Below are 27,881 nucleotides of genomic sequence, written 5' to 3'. Positions count from 1 at the left end.
TTTAGGAAAGAGGTCCGTGGTGGTAACTTGTAACTTGGGCTACGCATCGTTTTGTTGTGAGTTATATATCACACAGAAATAAAGGGAAAACAAGAAGACTGCATTTAGAAAAGTGAGGTGAAGGAAGCAAAACGCAAACGCAAACGCAAACGCAAAAGCGATAGCGGCAGTGATGGAAGGCGAAGAGGGTTCTCAGCAGCCACAGTTGATACTCGCCGACAAGCTCTTCCTTCTCCGGCAACCCGATGTGCAGGACATTGACAAGGTTCGCTACAAAGAGGATGTTTTCACTCACGTCAAGGAAAACGGTAACTCTCTCTTTCTCTAATCCCCTTTTCTATCTTCTTCATCTCACACATGTTATCACTCTTTTTTTTTTTTCTGTTCAGATATGGTCCCTTTGTACGAAACCCTAGTCGCCGATTCCGTGTTGGACATGGATCGTGCCCTTTTGGATTCCATGCGAGCTAAAACTGAGGACGAGCTTAACAAGATCGACGAAAAGTGAGTTCCTCTCTCTTCATCCTTCGCTTTACCTACGATGCTTGCACCGACCCCGGATTTGGAATTTGGGATTTGAAATTTACTAGGTTAAATTGGGAATGTTCGTGAATCTGAAGGGGGAGTATGACCCTAATATGTTAATTTTATTTTCCAATTACCCTACCGTCTTATATGTATTTTGGTTTCTGTTATTTCTTGTGCATATTGCTAGTTGCTGGTCTTTCGTATTTTATGCTGATTGGTGCTTGCTGTCACCATCGTTGTTATCGTCACTTAGGTTGTGGTCTGCACCTTGGTAATGGAATTGAAAGAAGTGAGGTGAGGGATGCCTGACACTGAAGTATGTTTGAAACTGTGAATCCGTGTTTCTCTTAAGATTCTCACGACTTAAAAGTTTTTTCCTCTAGCGAAGTTTGTGGAGTTACTAAGAATAATGTTTTATGTGGAAACAATTTTTTGTTGAATTCAATATGATAAGCTAGGTTACATGATGCATTTTTGTGATTTGAGACTTGTGTGGAGAGAATATTTTATCATAATTTTGGTTTGAGTTAGGACAAGAAATTAATTGCAAGATAGAGATTGGTGACGACAAACCTTGGAAACACATGGCTTTTACCGAAGTGGTAATAAATAAAGCATGTGAAATGCAAGTTTAGCAAGATTAAGCTGTATCTTATAGGTAATTATTTCATAACATACAATACCACAAACTACTTATTTTAAGTATCTTGGGTACATCATACCAAATTATGAGGAGATAGAGGGTGATGTTGATCACCAGATCTAGCAGGGTGGGTGAAATGGAGGGATGCTTGGATGTGACTTATGATAGAAAAAATAGGATTAGGAATACAACCATTGGATACAATTCCCATTGTATAAAAAAAATGTTAAAGCCTCAGCTTTGTATGGTTTGGGCCTGTTTGGAGAAAATCTGCAGGAACAACATCAAGGGGAGCTGACTGGATGGAAGATAGTCCAACTGTAGGTGGTAGAGATATGCTAAAGAAAACTGTAGGTCAAACCATTAAGAGGTAGCTGGTCCGGCTTTGCCCATAGTGTAGGAGAAAAATCTATGGCATCATATGACTCATGTAGTTGACCGTTTCTAATGAAAATAATTGGTTGTATTGTTGTTGTATGCATGAAAATAATGGCTTTTCTTATGTATTTAAAAGTTTGTCATAGACCAAGTGACCGAAGGCTTGTATGGCTATAGATGGCAGCCGAGTCCAAAATATAAATGCTGCATGGTGGATGGAATAGTAGTGAGTGTAATTTAAGCTAGGGAAATAGATGAAAAATCACTACACAGAGATAAAGGTGGGCAAATAATGTATTATGTAAGTTTGAAATTTGATTCTGCAGTGTTTTTTCTGTGTTATTTTCACTAAGAAAAAGCTGAATGACCATTGTACCCCGTAAAACATAAATTTGAAGGCTGACTGAATTGAAGCTGTCACATAATGTTCCTCGCCACTTGGCTATAAAAGGCCACATCTACAACATTGATTCTCTTAGAGTTGTCTCAATGCATAAAATTTGGCCTACCTCTGCAGCAGTAATGAATGGTCCACATTCCACATGCTTTCTGGGATAGATTGCTCTTGCTTTTCTAGGTTGAAAGTGAAAAGAAGGAAATTACGTTGTATCCCCAAATATGATACCAGAAGAATACAAAATGAATAGACTGGGACAGATGTATTCACTCATGCATTTGCCATTTATGTGTGATTCCTTGGAATGCAAACTATGATTTCTGGGGTCTGCTCTATAATTCTTGCAGTCATGATAATACATTTGATGCCTCTTTTTAGGATTGCCGATGCCGAGGAAAACTTAGGTGAGAGTGAAGTTCGGGAGGCTCACTTGGCAAAATCCCTGTTTTTCATCCGAATTGGGGATAAGGTATATAATTATTATCACCTGCTTATTTCACATATGCTGCTTGAATTGAATTTTGGTAACACTTTTTTTATGTACCAGGAGAAAGCCTTGGAGCATCTCAAGATAACAGAAACCAAGACAGTCGCAGTTGGCCAGAAGATGGACCTGGTGTTTTATACTTTGCAGCTTGGTTTCTTTGACATGGATTTTGATCTCATTTCCAAAAGCATTGACAAAGCCAAAAAGTAATGTTTTGAAAATCAAACTTCTGCAGTTACGCTCTCTGCTATATTTTTCAGTCAAGAGTTGTTTTTCTAACTCTTTACAGCATATGGTGGCAGTTTGTTTGAAGAAGGTGGTGATTGGGAAAGGAAGAATAGGCTGAAAGTGTATGAAGGTCTGTACTGCATGTCCACTCGAAATTTCAAGAAGGCTGCCAAGTTGTTTTTGGATTCTATTTCAACCTTTACAACCTATGAACTCTTTCCTTATGACACCTTCATATTTTATACGGTTTTGACCAGCATTATATCGTTGGATAGAGTTTCCTTAAAGCAAAAGGTATGTTGATTCTTTATTGTTTACACTAATTGTCCTTTTCTTTTTAATGTTGTTTTATGTCTCGTCGTAAGTATTCTGTGTATTGTAAATTATTAACAAGTTCATTTGCATCAGGTGGTAGATGCTCCAGAGATCTTGACGGTGATCGGCAAAATCCCATATCTTTCAGAGTTTTTGAACTCCTTGTATGATTGTCAATACAAGTCTTTCTTCTCAGCATTTGGTGAGCAGACATCTGTCAAATCTCAGTAATTTTGTAGTGAATTTTGAAAGTTTTGATGCCTTACTTGAGACATTTTAACTATGCATGAATTTTTTTTTGTGGTGGAATTTGAAAATATTGAAAAACATCCACAATTTACAATAGGAACTTCAAAGTGCGGATGATTCCTATCTGTTTGGACCCATTCTTAATAGTATTTTTTCATTTTGAAATTTATTTCAGCTGGTCTGACGGAGCAGATTAAGTTGGACCGCTATCTGCATCCCCATTTCCGATATTACATGAGGGAGGTCAGAACTGTTGTGTACTCCCAATTTTTGGAATCTTACAAAAGTGTGACAATTGAAGCCATGGCCAAAGCTTTTGGAGTGACAGTGGATTTCATTGATCTGTAAGTAAATGCATTTTACAAACCCAATTTTGGTTCAGTACTTGTTTAGTTTTTAGATGGCGGAAAGTTACTAATTACAGTATCTGCTTCCAGGGAGCTATCCCGTTTTATTGCAGCAGGGAAACTTCATTGTAAGATTGATAAGGTTGCTGGTGTTCTTGAAACTAATCGCCCTGATGCCAAGAATGCCCTTTACCAAGCAACCATTAAGCAAGGGGACTTCCTATTGAACCGGATTCAGAAGTTGTCACGTGTTATAGATCTTTAGGCTATCTCGCATATTAGATCCAAAGTTTATTGGAAAGGCAGAGATAATGACATTTTTAAATCTGAAGGACTTCCTGTTGAATTCATTTTACTATGATGAGGGTGTGAGGCATGATATTTCTGTAGTTCTCATTTGATTTTTGTTTTAGTAATGAACAGTCGAATTTACCAAATCTAAAATTGTCAAATCAGTTTTCAATTATTTTGGTGATGAATATATTCAATTGTATGACTGGCCGTTTCGGCATGCACCGCAAACGCTTGATCATTTTGCTTGCTTGTAAAGCACACGACCCTTTCATTCCGTTACCCCATAATCCCCTACTTCCGCTAGGTTGAAACAGGACATGGTACTTATATTACCAACTCAGTGTGCCACGCTTAGATAGAGTTACATTCTAAACAGCACTTGGTAAGGTGCTCTTATTATCATCGAGTGTGCCATATTTAGATAGAGTTGCCTTCTGTTATTTTTCTCCTTCTTAATGTTTCCCTGCAGATAAAATCAGGTACCAATATGATGCGACATTGTTAGTGATAATTTATCATTTTAAGTATCTGATTGAAAACACAGCATTAGGTTATTTTTTTATGGAAATGTAATATTAAGTTTGCACGTGTTTAAAACTCAAAGCGGCAGATACATTAAATAATGTGAATATTCTGTTTGTTATATAGCGCTTTCGTATCAGTTCATGAAAGAAAACAATTTAAAATTATCTAAGAATCAACCCTCTATGCATAATCAAATGAAAAATGATTGATTACTCGTCAAAAGGTGCGTCATGAAGTTATAAATGAAATATATACTCTTATCTAATACAAAAACATTATGTTCTAAAACAAGTAGTTAAGTATGAAAAATAAAAGATAATTTAAGAGTTTTATCTAATTATACATTTGGTGACACTATAATTGCATTCAATACGTTTTATGAATATTCTACTCAAATACGAAGAAAGCATAAAAAGACAAAGCCAAATTGGAAAAGCCATTGCAAGAGAAACTTGTAAGATTGCAACGAATAGTTTTTTAGTAAGTCTATAGACACGTAAGACCTCCTTGAGAAGGTTACGAGTGTTGTGTTTTCCAAAAGCGAAAATTCTTGTAAATTATTCTATAAACAAAGTGTGCTCTAAGCTTACACTATAAAACTCTATCTTCCAAATATAGTTGAATGAAGATGAAAATTAATTCTAAAATGTTTGTATTTTTGTTGAAGATATTGAAAGCTAATTAACGAAATCTTATCCAAAATCTATAATTGTGTGTTTTAAGTTAATTTTTGCTAAGAATTTATAAAAATGAAAAAGTTGAGCATATATAAGGATAAAGACCTGTAAACAAATTGTCTAAAAGTTTTAGATTAGAGATAATGTTAATCTTTTATGTGTGGGTTGAACTTATGTCTCATTAATATTAAATATTTTCAGTAATCTCTCTCAAAAACCCAAAATATTTCTACATTTATTAGAGGATGTTTACACACATAAAATAGAAAAATAAATAAAATTAACACATAAGAAATAACTCCAAAATATATATATATATATATATATATATATATATATTTATATCTAAAACGGTTTTCAAAAAGAAATTTTGAATTCTTTATGTTTGTTTCAGTTCATTGAATTTTCCACTAGGTGAGTGTGTAGAGTCTACATATTTACTACATCAATCCATTCGAAATATTGTAGTTAATTGATAGAAAAAACTTAAAAGTGTTACATATTTATTAAGCAAAATAGTGCAGAGGTGAGAAATAAAATGAGAAGGAGTAATTATCGAGAGGAGTTGTGTTTCCGACAGCTTTAGCCGTTGTTTTTGAGTGTTAGAAAAACCAGGCTTGAAAGCAAGGTATATAAAAAAAGTGAGTGTTGTTGTATCCATTCCCTGGTTTTATGGTTTATGAGCCACACACTCGACACTGAGTTCAGAAGGCAGCAATATATTTTAATTTATATGCGACACATCGTACTCGTGGACGCATACCATGTTACCTCCCGTTCCTGTTCCTATTGCTATTGATATCAACGCTATAAAAGATAAGCTCTCCTTTCAGTTGCGACCTTGGCAACGTTCTTTCCAATTCTGGGTTCGAGCCATTGACATTTACACCGGATACAAGGTCTCTCTCTCTCTTCTATTCATTAATATGCTTTGTGTTTTCTTCTGTTTTCCCACCAATTGCAATGTTCATTCCTTGTTTAGGTGTTTCAAGTGAGAGTCAATTTCGTCAAAGATGTGCAGAAGCAGGAAGCAATGTGGGAACGACAGCACGAGCTTGCTGCCGATAAGATTTTCGCCTTGTGCTCTGACCTCGGCGGTTTCTTCCTCAAGGTGTCCCACATTTTGAAATCTATTTATTTTATTTTTTTACTCATTCCTCTTTTTTCAGTTTTATGTATTCGGGTTATTTCACTCCTTAATCCTTTTTTAAATCGATTGGGTTTTAATTTTTTGAGGATTTTTATGACTTGGCATTTTTGTTTTTGCATGGCCTTATTATGATTGACCGACTGTGTTGATCATCCTATGGATTGATGTGATGTTGAGTATGATACAGATTGCCCAAATTATAGGGAAGCCTGATTTGGCTCCGGCTGCATGGGTGAAAAGACTTGTTACGCTGTGTGATAGGGCTCCTCCCACCCCTTTTGATGTGATGAAACTAGTTTTGGAGAACGAGCTGGGACAGGGTATTGACGATGTGTTCGAGAGGTTCGATGTTGAACCCCTAGGTTCTGCTTCAATTGCTCAGGTCCGTTTGAAACTTCTGGCCAGCTATCTTATTTTCGTTGCCCTTAATAATTTCCATCATTTTGAATTGTGATAATATTCTTTTACCTGCAAGATACAGTGTTTGTGCATCCTTCAACTGATCCATTAGAACAATAGTTATGGATAACAGTTTATTTTGCTATTGTTGGCTGTGGCGGCTTCAGCTGCTGCTACTCAGGTCACTGGAGGGGTCTGTGACCAGCCAGCTACCCATGGGGATTATAGTGATTTTTCATTTTCTGTTTTATAGAAAGAGTCTTTGAGGGAACAGTTAGTAAGAGTAGAAGGTCCATAATAACTTTTCTGAAAATCCCTGCACAATCCTTTATTTCTTACTACAAACAAGTTAATAATCAATAAATACGCTTATAGAAATAAATGTACTGAACTGCCCCATCCTATGAAATAACAGTCATGGAAAACTGTCCATAAGAAGTAGAAATAAGTTAATGTGTTTACAAAAATTACGAATTCTATAATGTTCCTCCTAAGAAATAGTCGTTATAAAACTATTAACGCTTATCTGCCACAGTAATAACAGGTGGCGGCGGTAACATCCCAACACGCTAGTATATGCTCCCTAAGCATAGTATTTATCCAGACATGCATAATAATTGATAACGGCACTTTATCCTTCATCCATCATTTTCCATTGCTGATAAACCTTATAAAATAGACACTACCACTACTCTAGCATTAAGTTTACCACAGCTAGTCACTCTCAAAGTTAGAGTTGGTTCAGTAGGCATCCACTATCCTTGCTTCGGTGTTTATTTACTTTAAGTGAATAATTGATGTTAATCAAGGGTTAACTAAGTGCAATGTCCAGGAAATTAAACAACTTTTTCCATGTTTTCTATTTCTTAAACTATCTTTATTCTTCTATTTACTGTTTAAATTTTTATTTCGCTTTGCCAATGCTTTCTGTCTGGTTGGTGGCAGAATAATTTTGAAGAGTAAAAACCTTTTTGGGTATGTAGCATTGTATTTTTTAAAGAATTGTAAAATCTAATAATATTTGCATTGCTTTGCTTCTTGAGGTTCATATTCATGTCCATATCTCAAATAAGCCCTCAGAAGGGTGATAGTAGGTAAAAAAAGTGTATTCGCAACAGTCTTGAATTATATATTAGGATTTAGTACCGTGTAACTGACAGATGTATTGTGGTGATACTAGGTTCATAGAGCAAGACTGAAAGGTGATACAAGTGATGTTGTTGTCAAGGTAAATGAATCAAATAAGCCCAATGGATTTGATTAACCAGTAAATCTCTGATTCTGATTTCTTTTTTATATAATAGGTTCAACATCCAGGAATTCAGGATCTGATGATGACAGATATCCATAACTTGCAAGCTTTTGCACTGTACATGCAAAAGACTGATATCAAATTTGATCTATATTCAGTGACTAAGGAAATGGAAAAACAGGTGGAATTAATTTTTTGTTAGATTGCTTCTTTAATCTATGTAGATTATTTGATTTCCACATGTTTTCCTGTCCTGTTTTATGGGTTTGTTTTTATATTACAAATTAACGTAGAAGTTCCTATTAAGAATAAAATGTACTGTCTAGCTTCTTTATGTGTGAAATGTATGACTGATAGGTTTAGGAATTTCGATGCAATTTATACTAGAAACATGCAATCAAGTGGTAAGGAAGTTCCCGACATATCTAACCTCTCTTACCCAATTGTTTTGTGTTTTCGAATGAATTACATTAAATATTTTTTGCCATAGGCAGGAAGTCATAATTCTTACAGAGGTATCTTGGAGTATGTTGTGATTAAATCTCATATTGAATCTTTAGGAATGTGGTGATTGTATTGCTGGAGTGAAAGTTCATTTAATTATTGATTCTTTCCTTTTTTTTTTTATTATTGATTCTTTCCTTTTTTTTTATTATTGATTCTTTTTTTAATTGTGTTACTAAGGTTTTGAGAGGAAAGTAGGTATTTATGCTTTATTTGGCTTTCCTTTGTTTTTTCTACTTATATTTGTTGAAAAACAACTTGTTATTTCTCTAAAGAAATCTGAACAAGCATATCTTTGATTAGAATGTAATTCATCTACAATACAGGACTAAAAGTGCTTTATCTATTAAGTATCAAGTTTTGATTGAGAAAAGCCTAGCCCCTTCTACTTGAGTTGATTGTCCTTGAATTCTGTACAAATTTAGTTTCTTTTCTATGCTTATCGCATCATAATCATGTTAATATTGTGGCTCTTCCTGCAATTAATCATGAAAATTTCTGAACATCTACCTGTTGATTTGTGACATTTTAGATTGGATATGAATTTGATTTCATGAGGGAGGCTGATGCAATGGCAAGGATAAGAAAGTTCTTGTATGAGAATAACAAAAAGACTCCTGTTTTGGTGCCACGAGTAATACGAGATATGGTTACCAGGTATATTATGCAGTCCAGCATCTTACGTAATCTTTATTATATAATTTAGTAATGGACAATAATGCTTAGCTCTCTATATGTTTCCAGGGAAAATTGCCAGCTATTTTTTCATTTGACTTAATTGTATGGCTGTTTTAGAACTGTTTGATAGTTTATTAGTTTCCGAAGTCCAAATTTGTATGTTAAATGTCAGTTGGTGCTAGCTTTACTAATTTCTTTATGTTGTCTCGTGAATTTTTTGGCGAAATGGTTTTTCCAATTGCTGTTTTTCTCGACTAAATATTAAAAATGAAAGAGTAGAAAAACTTGAATGGTGGTACACTGCAAGTTGTTCAGTATCGGGATCTATAATTACATACCATGCTTCAAGCATGCCATCAATTACTTTTTAGCTTTGTATACCAACCACGGTATGTTATGTAAAGACCGTTTATTGATAAAAGCAAGGTTGAACTGAAAACAATAAAGAAAAAATATCCACTATGTAAATTATTTTTCCTATATTACACATTCAATCTTCATCATATAGCCAGGAACAGTACGATACTATACACTCACACACACACACACACACACACATATATATATATATATATATATATATATATATATATATATATATGTATAACTATTTGCTTGGTTAAACTTTTTAAGACATATAGGTTCATATGCATATTGGTTGTGATGAGTTCTTTTTAAGTAACGAGGAGCTTTTTGGATAGTGCAGGAGGGTCCTTGTCATGGAATATATTGATGGGGTTCCAATAATGAACCTTGGTGATGAAATAGCAAAGAGAGGCATAAATCCTCGTGGTAAGGTTGCGGCAGCAGCAAAGCAGTAAGCTCCTGAGCTATATATCCCAAAGCTGGTCTTTCAAACCACACTTCTATGTTCATAGCTTATAATGACATGAATTCTGACTTATGGCATGTGCTTTTAGCTCTTGTCTATTTTCAGTCATCGAGATAAATTTATGCATTTGTTCGTTGGTGTCTTTGTTATTACGTTGAAAAAGAAATTTGACAAGGAAAGTAAAACATGGGGGAAGGACACAATGTTCTACTGAAGAAAAGGACAAGCATAAACAAAAATACAATTAAGATTGCGGCAATGTGGTAGTCACACTTAACATGAAAAATAGCCACTCCTCGACTAAATCATGAAAAGAATGTCATGTCATAAACCTAATCCTATCCCATAATGAGTTGAAGAGAGCAACATACCCTTAAAGATGTAAGCATTCAGCTCCAACTAAATGCACCAATGCTCAGTTTTCATGTTTTCTGCCAAAACCTCTACTACAAATAATCAAATCTTTGTCGTTTAGCAACATAGCTTAATAGAACAAATGAAAGTGCCTTCTTGCTCTTTTTTTGTTTTGTGTATAAACATTTCAATTTTATATGGATATCTTTAAATCTATTGAAAAAGGGAATACCAAAAAAAAGGTTTAGAACAACCTGACATTGATTTCCTACAATTATTTTTTGTTCCATGATCAAGTGTCGTATGTACTATGATGTTTAAATACATGTCATGGTAAAGAATCAATTAACAAATTGTAATACTAAGACAGCTTTGATAAATCTTGGCACTCATTCACTTTCCACATGTTTGGTTGTGGTCCTGCTTTTCTTAGGTGGGTGTAAACAAATGTCAGAACTAGATAACAAGGGGATAGTTAAGTTTAACGGCTCATCTTTTTCTGGGAGATTTATAATATAGATGATTTTTATTCATGTAATTTTCATAAGTGTATTATTACACTATTAACTTTCTTATAAAAGTGCAGGAGAATTCTTCAAAGCTTGACTCTAGCATATGGTCAAATGATTTTAAAAAGTGGATTCTTCCATGCAGATCCTCATCCAGGGAACATCCTGATTTGTAAAGGATCAGAGGCAAGTCATAAAATATATTTCTTTTCTAATATCTCTTTTTACTGTTATTTAATCTCTCTTCAGGTGAATCCGACTATTACTGTTATTTTAGAGATGTTTTAATCAAGATAAATTTGATGTGGAAATGACAGTAACAGTTGGTAGAATATTGAAAACTAGTTTTCAACATTGATGCATAAAATAACTTTTCATTCTTTTATTTATTTATTTTTAATTTTTAACCATCCTAACCTAATGTTAGTGACTCTAATAGAGATATTATATTTTTTATTCTCTTTTATTATTTTAAAAAATTCTGTTTTATGATGATACATATTAGGTTTTCCTTATTCCTTTATATCATGATATTTTGTACTCTATATATTGGACAAGTTTCTAATAAATAAGCAGATAAGCTCTCTTTCGGTTGTTTTTCATCAAACACCTCTTGTGCGTATTTGTACACATTTTTGTACGCATTATTTCTTCTAATTGCTTATATATATATATATATATGTATATATGTATATATGTATATATGTATATATATATATATATATGTATCTATATCTATATATATATATATATATATGTATCTATATGTATCTATATATATATACATGTATATATATATAGATACATATAGATATATATATATATATATATATATATATATATATAATAACATGGTTTCAGATTTAAATCGCCTTCCTCATTTTTTCCTTTCTTCTTGATTTCCTACTATGGTGAATCCTAATCCATGTTTTGATCATCTCACAAACCTTGCAAATCTCCTATTTCTTCACCTCGATGAGAATCCTGTTCTTGTCTTAGTGTCTCCTCTTCTGTCTAATAAGAACTATCCACAATGGCAACATGATATGCTTATTGCGTTGGAAACAAAAAACAAGGACTGTTTTGTTATCGGTACCCATCCATGTCCACCCTTTTGCATGAAACTTGGAAATGCTATAACAAGATGGTAATTCCGTGGCGGCTCACTTGCTCAATGATGCCCTCCATTAAACAATCTGTTATGTGGATGAAGTTTGGGTCCGATCTTATTCAACGGTTTTCTCATGGTGATAAGTTTCGCATTACCAATTTACAAGAGGAAATTCAGAGCTGTCGACATGGTGATTCCACCATTTTTCAGTTTTACACACGACTTCAAATCCTCTGGAAAGAACTCCTTTTGTATCGCACCATTCTTGGATGTACCTATGCTTCTCCTTGCACATGTGGCTTGATTTCCAAGATTCAGAAAGAGCGTGATGATGATTGTGTCATCAAATTTCCTTCGTGGACTGAATGATGAATTCTTTCAGGTTCGGTCCCAAATTATGCTTATGGAACCTATGCCTACTCTGGTGAAAACTTTCTCTTTGATTCTTCAACAAGAATGTAAATTTAATGCTACTTTCATTCTAATTCTCAAGACTCTATTGCCAATCTTGCCTTTAACAAGGGACATAGTAAAAATTTTCGCGGTGGTTTCTCAGGTAATCATGGATGGGGGCGCTTTCCTCACTCTGGTGACTGCAATCCCAAATATTATGACCATTGTCACCGAACCATTCACACCTCTGAACTATTGGATTAAGCATGGTCTGCCTCAAGGCTATCACCAAAACACTAAAGTCAAACCTCCTTCTTCAAAACCCTCTGCTAGTATGGTTGATACCGTCTTATCTATTGTCGATCTTCATGCCGGGAATGATGACAAAGCTGAAGCTCAATTTGAAGCTCTTCTCTCCTTGATCTAGCAATCTCAAAATGATTTTTCTCTCACAGTTGTTGTTCATTAATGTGCTACCAAACCCACAGGTTTTGTTTAACTCTTTTCTTCTTGGATTTTAGATAGTGGTGCATCTGACCATATTTGTCCTTTTAAATCTTTATCTCAAAATCTCAAACATATTTCTCCTATTTCTATACTATACAATTACCCAACCAAAACTCTGTCATCTCTTGGGTATCATTGTCTTAGGCAATCTTATCCTTTATAGCACCTTTCTTGTTCCTGAATTTTCTGTTCAACTCAATTCTATTCCTAGATTACTTAATTCTACTAATTGCTTTATGGTTTCTCCCAAAATATTTGTCTTCTCCTACAGACCGATACCTTTCAGACAATTGGAGCAACTAAGAAACATTAAGGCCTGTTTTATCTCTTAGATAGTTCTCAAGACAGACGTAACTTGAGTATATCTGACACAAATGTTTACTTACCACATTCTGCTCTCATTAATAATGTCAGTCCTTATAACTTGTGGCATATGAAACTTGGTCATCCATCTAATAAAATTTTAGAAGAACTTCTTTCTGATCATTCTGATATTTTTTCTCCTTCTATTATTGCTTGTGATGCTTGTGCTTTTGCCAAACAAAGATGTCTGAAATATTCTTCCAACACCAGTAAATCTCTTCAATTTTGTTAATTTATAGTTGATAATTTATCCAGCACCAGTAATTCTTCCATTGATGGATACAAGTATTTTTTAACTATAGTCGATGACTATAGCAGATTTACTTAATACTTTTTCTTAAAAATAAAACTGAAGATAGACATTTGCTTCAAGACTTTATTAATTTGATTGAACGTCAGTTTTCTTGCAAGCTTAAGAAAATACGTTCCGATAATGGCAAAAAATTTCTTCTTAATGATTCCTATAATAGTAAGGATAATTTTCATAAAAGTTGTTGGTTGTCTGGCTTATTCCAGTTCTGTCACTACTAGAAGAACTAAATTGGATTCCCGAAGCTTAAAATGTGTTTTTCTTGGTTATAAATCTAGAATAAAAGGATATGTTTTGTATGATCTTCCCTCCAAGTCTATTCTTGTGAATAGGAATGTTATCTTTCATGAAAATATTTTTCCTTTCTCACTCTCTTTGCCATCTTATAACTCTATTGCTTCAATTGATGATTCTCATTACTGTCATATTAGCATATATGATTTTCCAGCTTTACCTATTTCACATGCCACTGACCTTACTATAGATTTTGCTACTAGTCTTGTTTATGAAAATGCTGAAGTTACTGATTCTTATCTTAGAACTCCTCATAGAGTGAAAAACATGTCTCGATACTTAGATCAATATTATTGTGGTGCTGCTTCCACTTCATACTCTAATTTTTCCACATCTTATCCAATGCATTTATTTGTTTCTTATGATAATTGTTCTTCTGACCATATTGCCTTTTATCATAATATTTTTGCCCAAGCTGAACTTTTTTCCTTCAAAGAAGCTGTTCAAAATGACTGTTGAAAACAAACCATGGATGCTGAGTTACATGCTCTTGACAGAAACCAGACTTGGGCTTTAGTTCCTCTTCCTTTTGGCATAAAGCCAATTGGTTGCCACTGGGTTTACAAACTCAATCATAAACCAGATGGCACAATTGATAGGTTTAAAGCACAGTTAGTTGCTAAGGGTTTTACTCAAACTGAGGGGTTTGATTATTTTGAAACCTACTTCCCTATTGTCAAACTTACTATTGTACGCATCCTTTTAGCCTTGGCCACTACTAGTGATTGGTTTATTCATCAATTGGATGTTGACAATGCTGTCCTCCATGGACACTTACATGCAGAGATCTATATGAAGTCTCCACCTGGTTTTTCTCTTCCTTAGCCAAATCTTGTTTGTAAGCTTAATAAGTCTCTATATAGTTTAAAACAAGTCAATTGTAATTGGAATAAAAAATTAAGTTCAGAGCTACTTTATCTTGGTTACGCACAAAGTTCTGCTGACCACTCTCTCTTTGTGAAGAAATTTGTCTCTTTTGTTACTGTTTTATTGGTTTATGTCGATTATGTGGTTCTCACTGGTAATAGCATTGCTGAAATCAATGTTGTAAAAGTTCATCTTCATTTTAGATTTCATATTAAAATTCTTGATCTTCTCAAATATTTTTTTGGGCCTTGAAGTTACTTGTTCTCTTGATGGATTAGTTTTGAACCAAAGAAAATATTGTTTTAATCTCATTTCAGAGGCAGGGATGCTTGGATGTAAACTTGCACCAACGCCATCTAATTCTTCTACCAAACTCCATGCCAACGAGGGAGCTCTTCTACCATATCCTTCTTCCTTTTGGCATTTGATTAGATGATTACTTTACTTGACGAACACCAGGCCTGATATTAGTTTTGTTGTCCAACAACTCAGTCTGTTTGTTTCTTCTCCTCATGAACCACATATGCAGCAGGCTGTAAAACATGATCCTGGATATAACCTTTTGTATAAGTCTAACACCTCTTTTAAAATTCAAGCGTTTTTTGATTCTGATTGGACAACATGTGCCACTAATTATTTATATATATTATTAATAATAATTATTATATATATATATATATATATTATTAATAATAATTATTATATATATATTTATATATATTATTAATAAGAAACAAACCACTGTTTCACAGTCTTCTTCTAAGGCTGAGTATCGCGCCTTGGCATCCTTGGCTTGTGAACTTCAATAGATTCAATCCCTTCTTCAGGATTTGCATTTTTTCTCTTCTCACTCCATACATTACCTTTTGTGACAACAATTCTGCTATTCACATTGCCAAGAATCCCACTTTTCATGAGAGAACCAAACATATAGAACTTGATTGTCACATTATCCGACAAAAGCTTGTTGATGGCCTTATCCACCTTTTCCATGTTCCTTCTACAAGTCAACTTGCTGATATGTTTACTAAGTTACTAAGTCATTGCATCCTTATCTAATATTCTATTTTATGATGATACATATTTGGTTTTCCTTTTTCCCTTATATAATGAAATTTTGTACTTTATATATTGGACTAGTTTCTAATAAATCAGCAAGCAAGTTTTCTTAGAGTTGTTTTTCACCAAACACTTCTTGTGCGTATTTGTACGCATTTTTCCTTCTGAGACTTATACATATCTAACAGACTCCCTCAATTCAGGTTGCCTTGCTAGACTACGGACAGGTGAAGGATCTCCCAGAACAGTTGAGGCTTGGTTATGCTAATCTAGTTCTTGCTATTGCCAATCGTGACCCATTAAGAGCTGCAGAAAGCTATAGGTACTGGAACTTGTCTTATCCATATAATATAATGCTCTCTTTTTTGTTGAAAATCAGAACAGAAGTATATAATAATGCTGATTTACAAGCTGCACTACCAGTGCTGCTGGGAATAGATAACGAAATCAATGGATTAATTGGTGTAGAATATAAATATGTTTAAGAGATACGGGAGACTAGAGAGGAGAAAAAAAATTGAGGTAAATGTTGGAAAAACAATGAAATATCTATTTTACTTCTTCAATGGTAACAAAAAGATTTGATAGTTTTCTGTATTTCCTTCATTATACCTTGACAAAAGAAACTGGATTTGGTTCCTTTGAAGTGAGATGTAAGAATGCATTTACCCTTAATTTAAATTAAAATATCTCACAAACTTAACCCACTTTAAGTTAAGGGTGGATGCTTCCTTAATTAGTCACCGTAACGGAGCCAAATCAGAGAAACCGTGACTTGAGTCTCAATTTGTCTGCAATAATATTGAAGGTTCTAACCGTGAATGTATATGAAATCGAGACCGGGTCAATCTATACAGTAAACACTAATCACAATTTATGAAGTGTAGTGCCCAAAGTATATGTACCTTGGTATCTTTTCCTAAAGTTAAATTTTTTCCCCCTTACTTTATCTATCTCTATAGATACTAAAGTGTTTCACCAGAATAGTTTACTGTTAAAGATGGATTTTGTGAAATTTGAACTTCGCTGAAGGATGGCTGGCTTTTCACATCATATTTTGATTTGAAACCAGCTACTGCATGTGCAAATCAAATTATCTGACTGCTTGTTTTACTCTTTTTTTTATAGGGAACTTGGTATAGAAACCTTGAGCAGTTGTGAAAATGGGCTACAAGAATTGTTTAAACTAGCAGAGACAATGTTTGATACAAAATTGCCTCCTGGGGTTGTAATGCTGCAACCTTTCTCAGACGAATCTTCAATTAAAAAAGTTGCTGTTCAGGTGTGTTAAAGAATCCAATTTACCGTTTCCCATTTCCTGTTCAGTGTATAAAATTTATCATGTTATTCTGCTACACATGAGGTAATTTTGAATGTTACAATAACTACAATGTTAAAAGAAGTCTAGTTTCTTTACGTCCAACATTGCCTGTGGAAACCTTTTTTGACAACTCATTATTAGCATCTGAAAATATGTTGGCACTGAATCAAATTATTAAATAATGTAGTAACTATTGATGCATGCTAGTTAATTAATGATATCTATAGAGATGGAATAAGCATTATGCTTCTAACTTTTATTCACTGAATTTTCGTTTCTTTCTCTGCCTTTTTACGATAGTCCTTTCCAGAAGAACTTTTTTCTGTACTTCGGACAGTGCATCTACTGAGGGGACTTAGCGTTGGACTTGGAATCAATTATTCTTGTGCAGAACAGTGGAAGCCCTTTGCAGAAGAAGCTTTGTCCCAAGCTGGCAGATTAAAAGGTGGCACTACCACCCTTGCTTAAAACAAACTTTTGATTATAGATGGCAATAAACCGTTTACATTGATTTAAATTTTTATAATCTCTTGCATTTCAAAATCCCACACCTTACATGTTTTTGAGTTCTTTTATGTGTCTGTTTCATATTAAGATACCTCTCCATCCTACTAAACCAGCTGCATCTACTTCACTTGATGTTTTCACAGATAAGAATGTTAAGAGCAGAGGCAGGTAAAATAATTTTTTTGAAGGGATCAAATAGGAAGATCTATCAATCTAGTTTGTTGATTTTGATTCACTGGTCACTTCTGCGAAGTTGAAGAAAGGTAAATTTAAATTGTCCCTCAAGCATTGACATTGATGGCATTCACAGTAAGATTGTGGTGCCTCCTCAAGCAAGTATTCTTTTGGAATTTAATGTTTCGCGATTGTACAACGTTTCAGATACGAGTTGTTACATTGCTATTATTGAAATTTTGAGAAAAATGTTTAACATGGGTATGCGGTCTATCTCTTGATTAAGAAATCAAGGATACGTTGAGTTGTTCAAAGCGTTATTGGATATAACTCCAAAGTTGCTTGGCTAATGAGCAATGCAGAAAATTTACCAGCATGTCCACAAGGGAAACCAAGAACTATGAAGCAACAATGTTGTCGTTGCGAAGTCAAAGCGAATGTGTTGTAGATCCAACAACACGTTTTGGAATAAAACTGTTTACAAACTTATATTTTTTCTCATTAAGAAGTGTCATTAAAAAGGATGAGAAAAAAAGCATTAAACCATTATTAATGTAGAGAAGATTGAATTCATCTCATAGGAGAAAACCAAAAATTTATTAAAATTGTTGTAAAAAAAATACTACTAGTACCATATTAAGTGAGAAAGGGAAAATAATTGTTTATATGTATGTGTTTGCATATGTATATACATATATATAATAACAATGTTCTAACAATTTAAACAATGAAAAGAACAAAATAATTATTTATATAATATTTTTAATATATTATTGTATTTGATTCAAATAACTTGATGCATTTAAATATTATATTATATACACCTCTCTCTTCCCTTTCTATCTTTGTTTTGTTATTATAAAAAATTATACTAATTTGTTGCCTAAATCTATATTTCCTATATTACATGTAGTTTCAATCCTTGACCATCAATTCTTCATATTTTGTATCAAAAGCATTATCCAGGTGAAGTTTACTTGCATAACCTTTGATGCACGGACAAAAGTTATGTCTTAGAACTCAAACAGAACTGTCTACACTGAACAGCTTTAAGGCGTGATAGTTGAATTTAGATTTTATGCTCGGTTTTCCTGTATTATTCTTATATTATGTCTTTAAAATACATTTATGATTACTGATTTTAAAATTTTAAAATATATTAAAAAGATTTTTAAAATACTAAAAAAATATTTTTAATGTTTATTATAGAACAACACTAAAAAATCCAGTAAAGAATTTAGATCTGTGATAGTTGTTTGAACACATTAAATTCCAGTTTTGCTGAGTTTAAGTTATGAATAATGTTTTTCAAAATTCTCTCCTATTCCCTTCACAGTTTTCGGGTGACTTAATTTTCTTTTCAACCATTTTAAACCTTACTTGTATCGGTTGGTCTCGAACTTAAACATGAAATATGGAATATTAACTCTTGGAGGAGTTTCATACAAAAAAAATTCTTTCAAATTTTAGGAATGGACAAAATTATAAATTTTAGAAATGACTAAGATCGGTTTCGGTTGATAAAGATATTTCTTGAAATATTTATAAGTTTCCAACGAATACAATTGTAATGCATTATTTTACTAAAAAACTTATTTTTTTTATCACATTAATTGATTTAATAAAAGTAATAATATATTTGTTATGAAGTAAAACTTCTATTTTAATGTGAGAAAGATTTCCATCTCTACTAATGAAAAGTGGGCTAAGGCCCAGCCCAAAAGAGAGCCGCTACTTGGTTGAGTTATTTTTAAAGGAAAAATATTTCTAAAAACAAAAAGAAAGGGGGAAATAGTGGAGTCCCAGAAAAAGAAGTGTGCGGGGTACGATTCCCGCTCTAATTGCGTAATTGAATACAAAAAGGGCGGCAACAAAAAATCTGCTTCTATCTCTATTTATGCTTTTCTCTCATCTTCTCGTTGCGGATTACCCGACCCGCACAGAACCGAAGCGAAGAGAGCATCACAAATGTTCGGCAGAATCAGGGCATCGACTTCGTCACTGGAAACCTTAGAGGGTTCTCCTTCCAAGATTCTCAAAGATGATACCTTCTCCATCTACGGTACACTCTCTCTCTCTCAATTCGCTTAAACAAAATTTAGGTTATCTATTTTAATTTTCAATGGAAAACCAAGAAAGTAAAGAACCTCAAATAAAATCACGAAATGTAAAACTTAAGTTTAGATCCAGTATGAAAGAATGTTAACCTGATATTGTGCATACTCTGTACCACTCTTGGCATTAGTGCGTAATTAAAAACACTGTTTGCGTATGTGACTTGATAATTAAAAACATTGTCTTCCCTTCGATTCAGAGGCTACTCTTATGAAGCTAAAGAATGGTGCGCGAGTCGATACAAGTGAGGTTATAGACGATTCTTCGGTTAGTTCACCTTGTGCTAAAGAAGCAAGTCAGCCAGATTTGAATCCAGAGAGCACTTCATGTTCCGAGAAAACGATGATGGAGACAGAGTCTGATAATTCTTCTCCCAGGGTTTGTGATATTGTTTCTAGTGGGGACTCGGAACAACGAAGACATGTTAATCTTACCATTCTAGATTTTTATAGAGTTGTGGATACCGGACATGCATGTGTTTCATCTTGTGCAAAGACAACAACCTCAACGGAGAATGGAAGTTCTGAATCTATCTCGTCAACTTCTGCTGAATATAATTGGAAAAGTGAAGTGGTCGGTGTGCAAATTTTCCAAGATTGTGAAATGTCGGATTAGAGTTGTATTTATCATGACCTGGAAGCAATGAAATGAGCAATTGTGGCAAGGTTACACAGATATATGTATACCTTCCACTGTCCCATGCAAATTATTTTCTGCTGTGTTGTATTGTATGTAATTCTTCTGTTTATATTGAGGTGTGGACCAGTTTTGTTTCAAGTAGAAATGCTAGTTAAAATCTTTAAATAGATTAAAAGAAATGTACACTATAAATCTTTTGCCTGTTTCGGTCATTATTCTTGTATACTGGTTCGACTCATTTTCAGGAGCAAATTTCACTAGATGGTAGATTTTCTATTATTGTTCAATCACAACACTCTTTTGCAACTAGCAAGTGCCCGTTTCACTGACACTTTAGTATTCAGGGAACATCCGTTTAAATCTGACATGATAGATTGACTAGAAGAATCCGATTCCAGCAAAATTTAACAAAATTTGAGCAACTGTTTAAACACGAAAATTAATGCAGTTCTCCATTTGAGACCGAAAACAATTAATACATTATTGAAACTAGAAATGGCATGAACAATGGAACTGGACATCTGTGATTTATTATTCTCTCAGCCATGGTGCCTGAACGGGGATCCAATCGCATAATTCGCCTTCCTTGAACCATAGAGCTGCCATACATGGAAACCACAGTTAATCAGGAATCACAATATTATGTGTACTATCTACACAAGTTCCCCAAACTATTAAAATATTATTTCCAAATACGATGGTATCATGTTTACATCAGATATTAGTGCCTATAACTACACCAGAAATTAAACGAGGAAATGTCATACCAACCAATTGTTTAAAAGAATAATTTGGGAGAAGTCAACAAAAATTTACTCTCTTTGAAATAAACCAGATTATTTGGTTTGCAAGACATTTTCAAAAGATTAAGAATAAAATTTTATATATGATTACAACCTTAATAATATATATATGATAACCCTGGTCTAAGGCAGCATTTGATTTATTGGCGACTTGGTAGAAATTCAGAACAACGGGTTGAATTGTTGCATAGATCTTGATCTAATAATGTATTCAATATGCATTACAATTGTCTGTAGTTAGGCTAAGCTAACAATTAGAAATGTATCATGATTCTACAGTGAACTCTCAAACAGTTACAAGTTTACAAGCACAGGGCACAAATGAGTTAAATTGTGTGTACACTAATTGAAGTTACAAACTTGGATTAATCCATGGTTTCAACATCACTGCACAGTTTTGGACAATGATATTGCATACTCAGCCCGAATTACTATGCTCTGCAACATATATTGAGATTATAATGCTAATTTGAAGTTTTCATTGTTATTTCTTTTTCTTGTTTTGTCCACTACAAAACAATCAAGTGCTGGGCTAAGCACAATATAGTAGTTAGGTCAATAGAATTATGTTTCATATTTTAATAGCCTAAACTACTTTCTTATGAAGTTTAAATGTTGGATATCAGTTAGGGTGCTATTATTTTAAGTTTGGATCCTGTTATATATTTTCTAAATGATTATTTTATAAGTGTTTGCAAGTCAAGCTTCTGATTTGAGTTTACTATAGTTCCATTACTTTACCAATTTTCAAGTTAAACAATCTAGTTGGTGGATAATACCACAAAATCACTCCTACAATTACTACTCTTGAAAGATATGGCTTTCTGTCATAAACATTCTACTAGTCCTTTCACCATTTGGTGGTAAGCACTTCAATAACAAATCATAATATTTTTGCAAAGTTCAGGTTCAAAGGGCTATTCCCACAAAAATGTTCCTGAAAATCCAAACTTGTCTCCAAAGCAATTTAAAATTCAAACTTTATTGTATATCCATAACACTTCAGCCCCCTTCTAAAGTTCAAATCAATGGCTAACTTTTCTGTTTTCTTTCACAAGATAAGAGGCCTTACCTATTTCACGCTTGCCATTTTCGGGACTGTCACTGCCATGAACAACATTCCTGCCAAGTCCAACATAAAAATCTTGTCACTCCTAAATCTTGATAATCAAGTCAACAAGGAATACACATATTCTGCAGCCTATCTTGATTCTTGAAAGAGTGAGGAATCTCAAAACTGAAAGTTAGATGAAAAAGATTAAAGGCCTTACCTTCCTGTTTGAACAGCAAGGTCTCCTCTAATTGTGCCTGGTTCAGCTTGAAGAGGATCAGTAGCCCCTATAAGCTTACGTGCGGATGCCACTACTCCAACACCCTCCCAAGCCTTGCAAACATAGCAAAACGACAAAACAAATTCAGCAAGTGCATTACAAAAATGTAGGTGAAATTGGGGTTCTGCTGGATTGGGTTTATACCATACTAACAACAGGACCAGAAGTAATATAGTCAATGAGCTTAGGGAAGAATGACTTTTGCTTTAGGTCCTTGTAATGCTCCTGAAACCACAAAACAGTCACCATAAGCCTTATAAACACAATAAGCACATTAAAACAGACAAACACGATAGAATCAACATTACCGCATACACAAGATACACAAGATGTAAGTCCATCATATGGTCAAGTATTCAATCATTTAATATGGATGTATTGGGTTATCTAATTGAATGGATGGAACCAGTTATTCAAGCAATCCATATAGTTGTAGTTCAAGCAAATCAAATCAAATGGACTGCGTTAACAATTATTAGGAAAGTATTTTATTAATTTATTTTCTATTGGAATACGAAAAAATGATTGAGTCTAATATACCTTTAAAATGATATAACACTTTGAATATATTACGATATCTTTGGTGTATCTTGAAATGCCTCGGAAGATCTTTTTGATACATTTTATCTTCTTATTGTAGCAGTACTCTCATTTATTTTTCTTTGATTAATTAGGGAAAAACAATCATCTTTATTGCATCATTAGTATAAATAGGATCACTGAGTTAATATGTTGTACTGATATCAGTATATATTCTATTAATTAAATATATTATTATTAGGAGGCTTCTTTCTCTATTTTCCTCCTTCCCTACCTAATACCCCAAAATCAGACCATGAAACCCACCTTGAAGAGAGCTTCTTATCTCAAGTTTATGGATCTCATGAAATCTTTACTCACCACCAAACCCAGATGCTGTTTTTCTTCTAATCTATTTTACTCTCTTCCAGCTACATTTTGAACTGTAGAGTTCTGCTCCAGTCCCCCCTTACCACAGAGACTCTGTTTGAGCCTGTCCAAGAACATGTTGGGTCTGTTCCAACCTGTCCTTTTGCAGATTGGCTCTATAGCAAAATGTGGTTTGGCTCCTGTCCCATTGTGTTCCCCAATGAAGGTACTTCTTCTGGCATACACCTCTACAAGAGCGCATCTCCTATTGCATGCATTACTGAACATAGAGTTGTTTTTGTGTTAATTTATAACAACCTAGAGTTTATAGAAGCAGTGTTACTATTGTCTCTTATGTATATCTTTGAATATCGTAGAAGATATTCGGAATATTTTGTGGAATCATTTAGTTCTCTAACCCAAGAAAGGATTTCCTTATTTAATTACAGTTAATTGTATCATTAGTTTGAGTAGGACCATGATTCAATACTTTATACCATTTCACGGTCAAAATTATAGTCCATATCAATTTGATAGAATATCATTGAACCTTCTTTCTCTCTTTTCCTCCTTTCCTACCTGCACCTACAATCCCAACAATAAAAAAAAAGAATGCACTCAACATATGATATTTACACCAACAAGTACCAACCTCAGCTAATTCTTTAGAGCACTGGAAGAGCTTCAAGCCAATCAACTTAAACCCCTTCTTCTCAAACCTAGAAATAATTTCTCCCACCTATACCAGATCAACACAACAAGAACATCCAGCATTGTGAACAGGAAGCATAAACAACATTATTCCAAATCACCAATGACCTAAATAAAAGCAATATAAAAAACAGACAAACAATTACAAGTTTATTTTTCTCCTTTATTCCTGAAACCAGAAGAAATAAAATTGCAAACACGAATTCATAAGGCTTACGAGGCCACGTTGCACGCCGTCGGGCTTCACCATTATGTAAGTCTGGTCAACTTGTTGCTGCACAATGGAACAACTAACAATTACAGAGAGGTTCAGATAAATTAGAGTTAGAAAATTGAAAGAGTCGAGAGAGAGAGAGAGAAGTGGAAACCAGAGAAGCAACTAAGTGTGGAAGGAAAATAGCGGGTTTGGTGGTGGTTCTGGCGCGGAGGGTTTTAGCATAGGGCGGAGGGTGATAGGAGAATAGATGAGATTGTGAAGGAAATGGTGTTAGGTGTTGGTAACTGACTCGGGATTGAGGAACGGAGCTTTTGGTAAGCGTTGATGAGCGCGGAAGAGATGAGACGCAAACCCCCCTTCCACACACAACTTCCATCTTCGTCTTCCACACACAAAACTACGGCTCAGAACCACAGTTCTTCTCTCTTTCTTCTTTGGATATGTTCTAAATAAATTTTTATCTTCTTTATAGACACCGTGGTAATAAAATCCTAGCAGAAAATAAATTCCTCAGAAACATTTATTTTTAGGTTAAATTATACTTTTAGTCCCAATTTTTGTAGTAAAATTTGAATTTGGTTCCTCAATTATTTTTTATCTCAATCTGGTCCCTATTTTGGGAAATTTGACCCAATCAAGTCCTTTCCGTTAGTGGTGGAGTAACTGTGTTAAATGGGGTGCCACGTGTCAGCTTCTGGATTTTTTGAATTTTTTTTTTTTGAATTTTTTTTTGAATTTTTATTAATTTTTTAAAAAATTTTAAAAAAATTAAAATTTTGCCACGTGTCAAACTAACATCGTGCCATGTGGCAGTGACAGTGCCACGTGGCAGTGACAGTGCCACGTGGCAGTGACAGTGCCACGTGTCACTATTTGGAAGGTGTCATTTTCTCATTCTCAATTTGGTCCCTGTATTTTATCTTTTGTCTCAATTTAGTCCCAATTTTTGTAAAAATTATACAATTTCGTCCCCTCCAAATTGAAACAAAAATTATAAAATGTTATACAAATATTTTTATTAAATTTGATTTTTTTATTCAAATTGATATATTCAAATTGTTATTTTTATACTAACTAAAATATTTGTATAGAAATTATTGAATTTTACACATTTTAAAAATATGCAATTATTTAAAATATAAATTCAAATAAAAAACAATATTAAAGTATAATGTAATAAAATATCAATATAATTTATGAATTTTTTTATTAACATTATTTTCTATTAACAACTTTAAAACAATTTTAAATAAAGTTTAACGTAAAATATAAATTAAAATAAACTTAATCTTGTTAAAAATATTTACTTAAAATATCAATTTTGATAGAAATATTTGTGCATATTTATATAGAAATTAAATTTGGTTTCAATTTGGAGAGGGACAAAATTGTACAATTTTTACAAAAATTGGAACTAAATTGAGACAAAAAATAAAATACAGGGACCAAATTGAGGATGAGAAAATGACAACTCCCAAATAGTGACATGTGGCACTGTCAGTGCCACGTGGCACGATGTCCGCTTGACACATGGCAAAATTTTAATTTTTTTAAAAATTTTAAAAAAATTAATAAAAAAAAATAAAAATCAAAAATAAAATAAAAAAAAATAAAAAAAATTCAAAAAATCCAGAAGCTGACACGTGACACCCCATTTAACACCGTTACTCCACCACTAACGGAAAGGACTTGATTTGGTCAAATTTCCCAAAATAGGGACCAGATTGAGATAAAAATTAATTGAGGGACCAAATTCAAATTTTGCTACGAAAATGGGAACTAAAAGTATAATTTAATCTTATTTTTATTTATTGTTGTAAGTATAATAGTAAATGGAAGATGACGAGAATGTTAATCGGTCTCCTAGGTGTTCTAGGTACTCGTTAAAGAGTTAAACAATAATAAATGTGCGATATTAATATATTGGAAGTTCAAATAATTAAATACAGTACTTAATAAATTTTATAAAGATAAAAATATTTTTTTAAATTTTTAGATAATAACTTATTATTATTATTATAAAATAAGGACTTTAAAATTTTTAAGGTCTCTACTAAAAAAAATTCAATTAAGTCTCAAATAGACACTTTAATTATTCTTTTTTTTAACATTTTTAGATGTTTAACATTAATTTTTTTTGTTGGTTTTTCTGTTAATTTATATTTTCTTATGTTTTTTTTTTAATTTTTAGATGTTTAACACTATTTTTTATTAGTTTTCCTATTAATTCAAATTTTCTTATATTTAATTTTTAGCAACATTAAAATATAGTTATTTTATTATTTAATTAATTTTTAACTTTTATTTGTGAATATCAAATAAAATATTAAATACACATGTACAATATTTATGAACATGTTTATCCTTTAAAAAAAATAAAGTTGCATTAATGATTATTAGGTCAAATTTTATTTAATATCACACTTATCTATGTACTTTCGTAGGATCCAAATATTAATTATCCTTAATTAGTGCCCTTAGGACACTAGTTAGCAAGACCCTTAGGATAATGATATTTTGATTCACTCTTAATCTACTACTACTTTAATCACTCCTAGATTATCACATCACACCATTAAAATAAATAATTAAAAGATGATTGAAGTGACGAGTTTTATTATATTATTTTATCTTTAATCGATATGAATGTCATATTTTCAACATAATGAAATATCTAATTTATATATTAATAATATTTTTATAATGACAACAATTTATAGTTTTTATATTAACAAATTTATTACATAAAATTTTTTAATTTAATTCACACAATGACACTTAAATACTTATTATATTTTTAAAAGTTAGTGGGAGTGATTTAATTTTCAAAATAATCATAATGAAATACAACCCTCTAAATCAAATGATAGACTAATAGTCATTCATGCTCCTTTAGTTCAAGAGTGTATTAGATATTGGAGTTCCACAAATTGTTGGAGATACATCAAGTTGTTGAGGAACCACTTGAATAACAAGTTTCTCATCAAAGGTAGTAAAGCAAAGTTAAGAAGATCTACAAAGATCAAAGGATTAATCAACAATTTCTTATGATTATGAAGTGTATTTACAATAATTAGAATATAATTTTTGGAGTCGAAAATGATCTTGAACAGGAATAGATGAAGAATGTTTCATATGCTTCAACTGTTGGAAGTCTAATGTATGCTCAGGTTTACACCAAATTTGACATTTTATAGTTGGAGTTTTGGGAAGATATTAGAGCAATCTAGGTGTTGACCACTAGAAAGTAGGGGTGGCAAACGGGCCAGCCCGATCCGTTTTGGCTCGGCCCATATGTGGCCCATCAAAAAACGGGCTGGGCCAGGCTGGCCCGTCAAATAGAAACGGGTCAATAGTCACAACTTGTCCCGTATAGGACGGGCTAACGGGCCGGGCCGGGCTGGCCCATCTAGTTTTTATTTTTTTTATTTTTATTTTTTTTAATATTTTTTTATTCTTTTTATTTTTTTAATTAGTTTTCAAATTTTTTAATTTGTTTTATTTTTTACATTTGTTTATATATAC

The 27,881-nt window shown here is 33.1% G+C and overlaps 4 protein-coding genes across 5 annotated transcripts; 3 read left to right on the top strand and 1 right to left on the bottom strand.

Annotated features, from left to right (window-relative positions):
- Nucleotides 1-32: 32 nt before the first annotated feature.
- LOC114179445 (26S proteasome regulatory subunit Rpn7) lies at nt 33-4,038 on the top strand. The gene is made up of 8 exons (XM_028065788.2): nt 33-308; nt 390-504; nt 2,325-2,415; nt 2,494-2,639; nt 2,736-2,955; nt 3,070-3,178; nt 3,401-3,569; nt 3,663-4,038. The coding sequence occupies exons 1-8, from the start codon at nt 173-175 to the stop codon at nt 3,835-3,837; spliced, it is 1,161 nt and encodes a 386-aa protein (XP_027921589.1). The 5' UTR covers nt 33-172; the 3' UTR covers nt 3,838-4,038.
- Nucleotides 4,039-5,694: 1,656 nt separating this feature from the next.
- Nucleotides 5,695-17,910, top strand: LOC114176426 (uncharacterized). Its single transcript, XM_028061468.2, has 12 exons — nt 5,695-5,967; nt 6,051-6,179; nt 6,406-6,600; nt 7,798-7,845; nt 7,922-8,050; nt 8,906-9,030; nt 9,758-9,868; nt 10,824-10,932; nt 15,854-15,972; nt 16,779-16,932; nt 17,272-17,416; nt 17,622-17,910. The coding sequence occupies exons 1-12, from the start codon at nt 5,833-5,835 to the stop codon at nt 17,648-17,650; spliced, it is 1,428 nt and encodes a 475-aa protein (XP_027917269.1). The 5' UTR covers nt 5,695-5,832; the 3' UTR covers nt 17,651-17,910.
- A 1,548-nt stretch (nt 17,911-19,458) lies between these two features.
- On the top strand, nt 19,459-20,607 carry LOC114174996 (uncharacterized). Its single transcript, XM_028059745.2, has 2 exons — nt 19,459-19,714; nt 19,967-20,607. Exons 1-2 carry the CDS (start codon nt 19,621-19,623, stop codon nt 20,380-20,382), a joined length of 510 nt encoding a protein of 169 aa, XP_027915546.1. The 5' UTR covers nt 19,459-19,620; the 3' UTR covers nt 20,383-20,607.
- A 149-nt stretch (nt 20,608-20,756) lies between these two features.
- On the bottom strand, nt 20,757-24,812 carry NDPK2 (nucleoside diphosphate kinase 2). 2 transcript variants are annotated; one of them, XM_028059743.2, is made up of 7 exons: nt 24,508-24,811; nt 24,357-24,413; nt 24,081-24,167; nt 22,685-22,765; nt 22,481-22,593; nt 22,282-22,331; nt 20,757-21,005 (listed from the first exon to the last, which is right to left on the bottom strand). In XM_028059743.2, exons 1-7 carry the CDS (start codon nt 24,730-24,732, stop codon nt 20,938-20,940), a joined length of 681 nt encoding a protein of 226 aa, XP_027915544.1. In that variant the 5' UTR covers nt 24,733-24,811; the 3' UTR covers nt 20,757-20,937. The 2 variants fall into 2 exon arrangements, with proteins under 2 accessions (XP_027915544.1, XP_027915545.1); XM_028059744.2 differs by lacking the exon at nt 24,081-24,167 and having other exon boundaries at nt 24,508-24,812.
- Nucleotides 24,813-27,881: the final 3,069 nt, after the last annotated feature.

Source organism: Vigna unguiculata, chromosome 3 (assembly GCF_037176805.1).
Source record: "Vigna unguiculata cultivar grain cowpea cultivar isolate G323 ecotype 2 chromosome 3, ASM3717680v1, whole genome shotgun sequence".
NCBI classification, from domain to species: Eukaryota; Viridiplantae; Streptophyta; class Magnoliopsida; order Fabales; family Fabaceae; genus Vigna; species Vigna unguiculata.
Note: the sequence above shows the minus strand (reverse complement) of the source record. Positions and strands in the feature narration are given on the sequence as shown.

Excerpts from the sequence above, each read along its gene's own strand:
- LOC114179445 (XM_028065788.2), top strand. The coding sequence starts at position 173 with ATGGAAGGCGAAGAGGGTTCTCAGCAGCCACAGTTGATACTCGCCGAC. Across the intron at positions 2,640-2,735 it reads AGCATTGACAAAGCCAAAAA|TTTGTTTGAAGAAGGTGGTG; the intron begins GTAATGTTTTGA and ends ATATGGTGGCAG. Across the intron at positions 3,570-3,662 it reads ACAGTGGATTTCATTGATCT|GGAGCTATCCCGTTTTATTG; the intron begins GTAAGTAAATGC and ends ATCTGCTTCCAG.
- LOC114176426 (XM_028061468.2), top strand. The coding sequence starts at position 5,833 with ATGTTACCTCCCGTTCCTGTTCCTATTGCTATTGATATCAACGCTATA. Across the intron at positions 6,601-7,797 it reads GTTCTGCTTCAATTGCTCAG|GTTCATAGAGCAAGACTGAA; the intron begins GTCCGTTTGAAA and ends TGGTGATACTAG. Across the intron at positions 15,973-16,778 it reads AGAGCTGCAGAAAGCTATAG|GGAACTTGGTATAGAAACCT; the intron begins GTACTGGAACTT and ends TTTTTTTTATAG.
- LOC114174996 (XM_028059745.2), top strand. The coding sequence starts at position 19,621 with ATGTTCGGCAGAATCAGGGCATCGACTTCGTCACTGGAAACCTTAGAG. Across the intron at positions 19,715-19,966 it reads TGATACCTTCTCCATCTACG|AGGCTACTCTTATGAAGCTA; the intron begins GTACACTCTCTC and ends CCTTCGATTCAG.
- NDPK2 (XM_028059743.2), bottom strand. The coding sequence starts at position 24,732 with ATGGAAGTTGTGTGTGGAAGGGGGGTTTGCGTCTCATCTCTTCCGCGC. Across the intron at positions 22,766-24,080 it reads GCTCTAAAGAATTAGCTGAG|GAGCATTACAAGGACCTAAA; the intron begins GTTGGTACTTGT and ends TTGTGGTTTCAG. Across the intron at positions 22,594-22,684 it reads CTGGTCCTGTTGTTAGTATG|GCTTGGGAGGGTGTTGGAGT; the intron begins GTATAAACCCAA and ends TATGTTTGCAAG.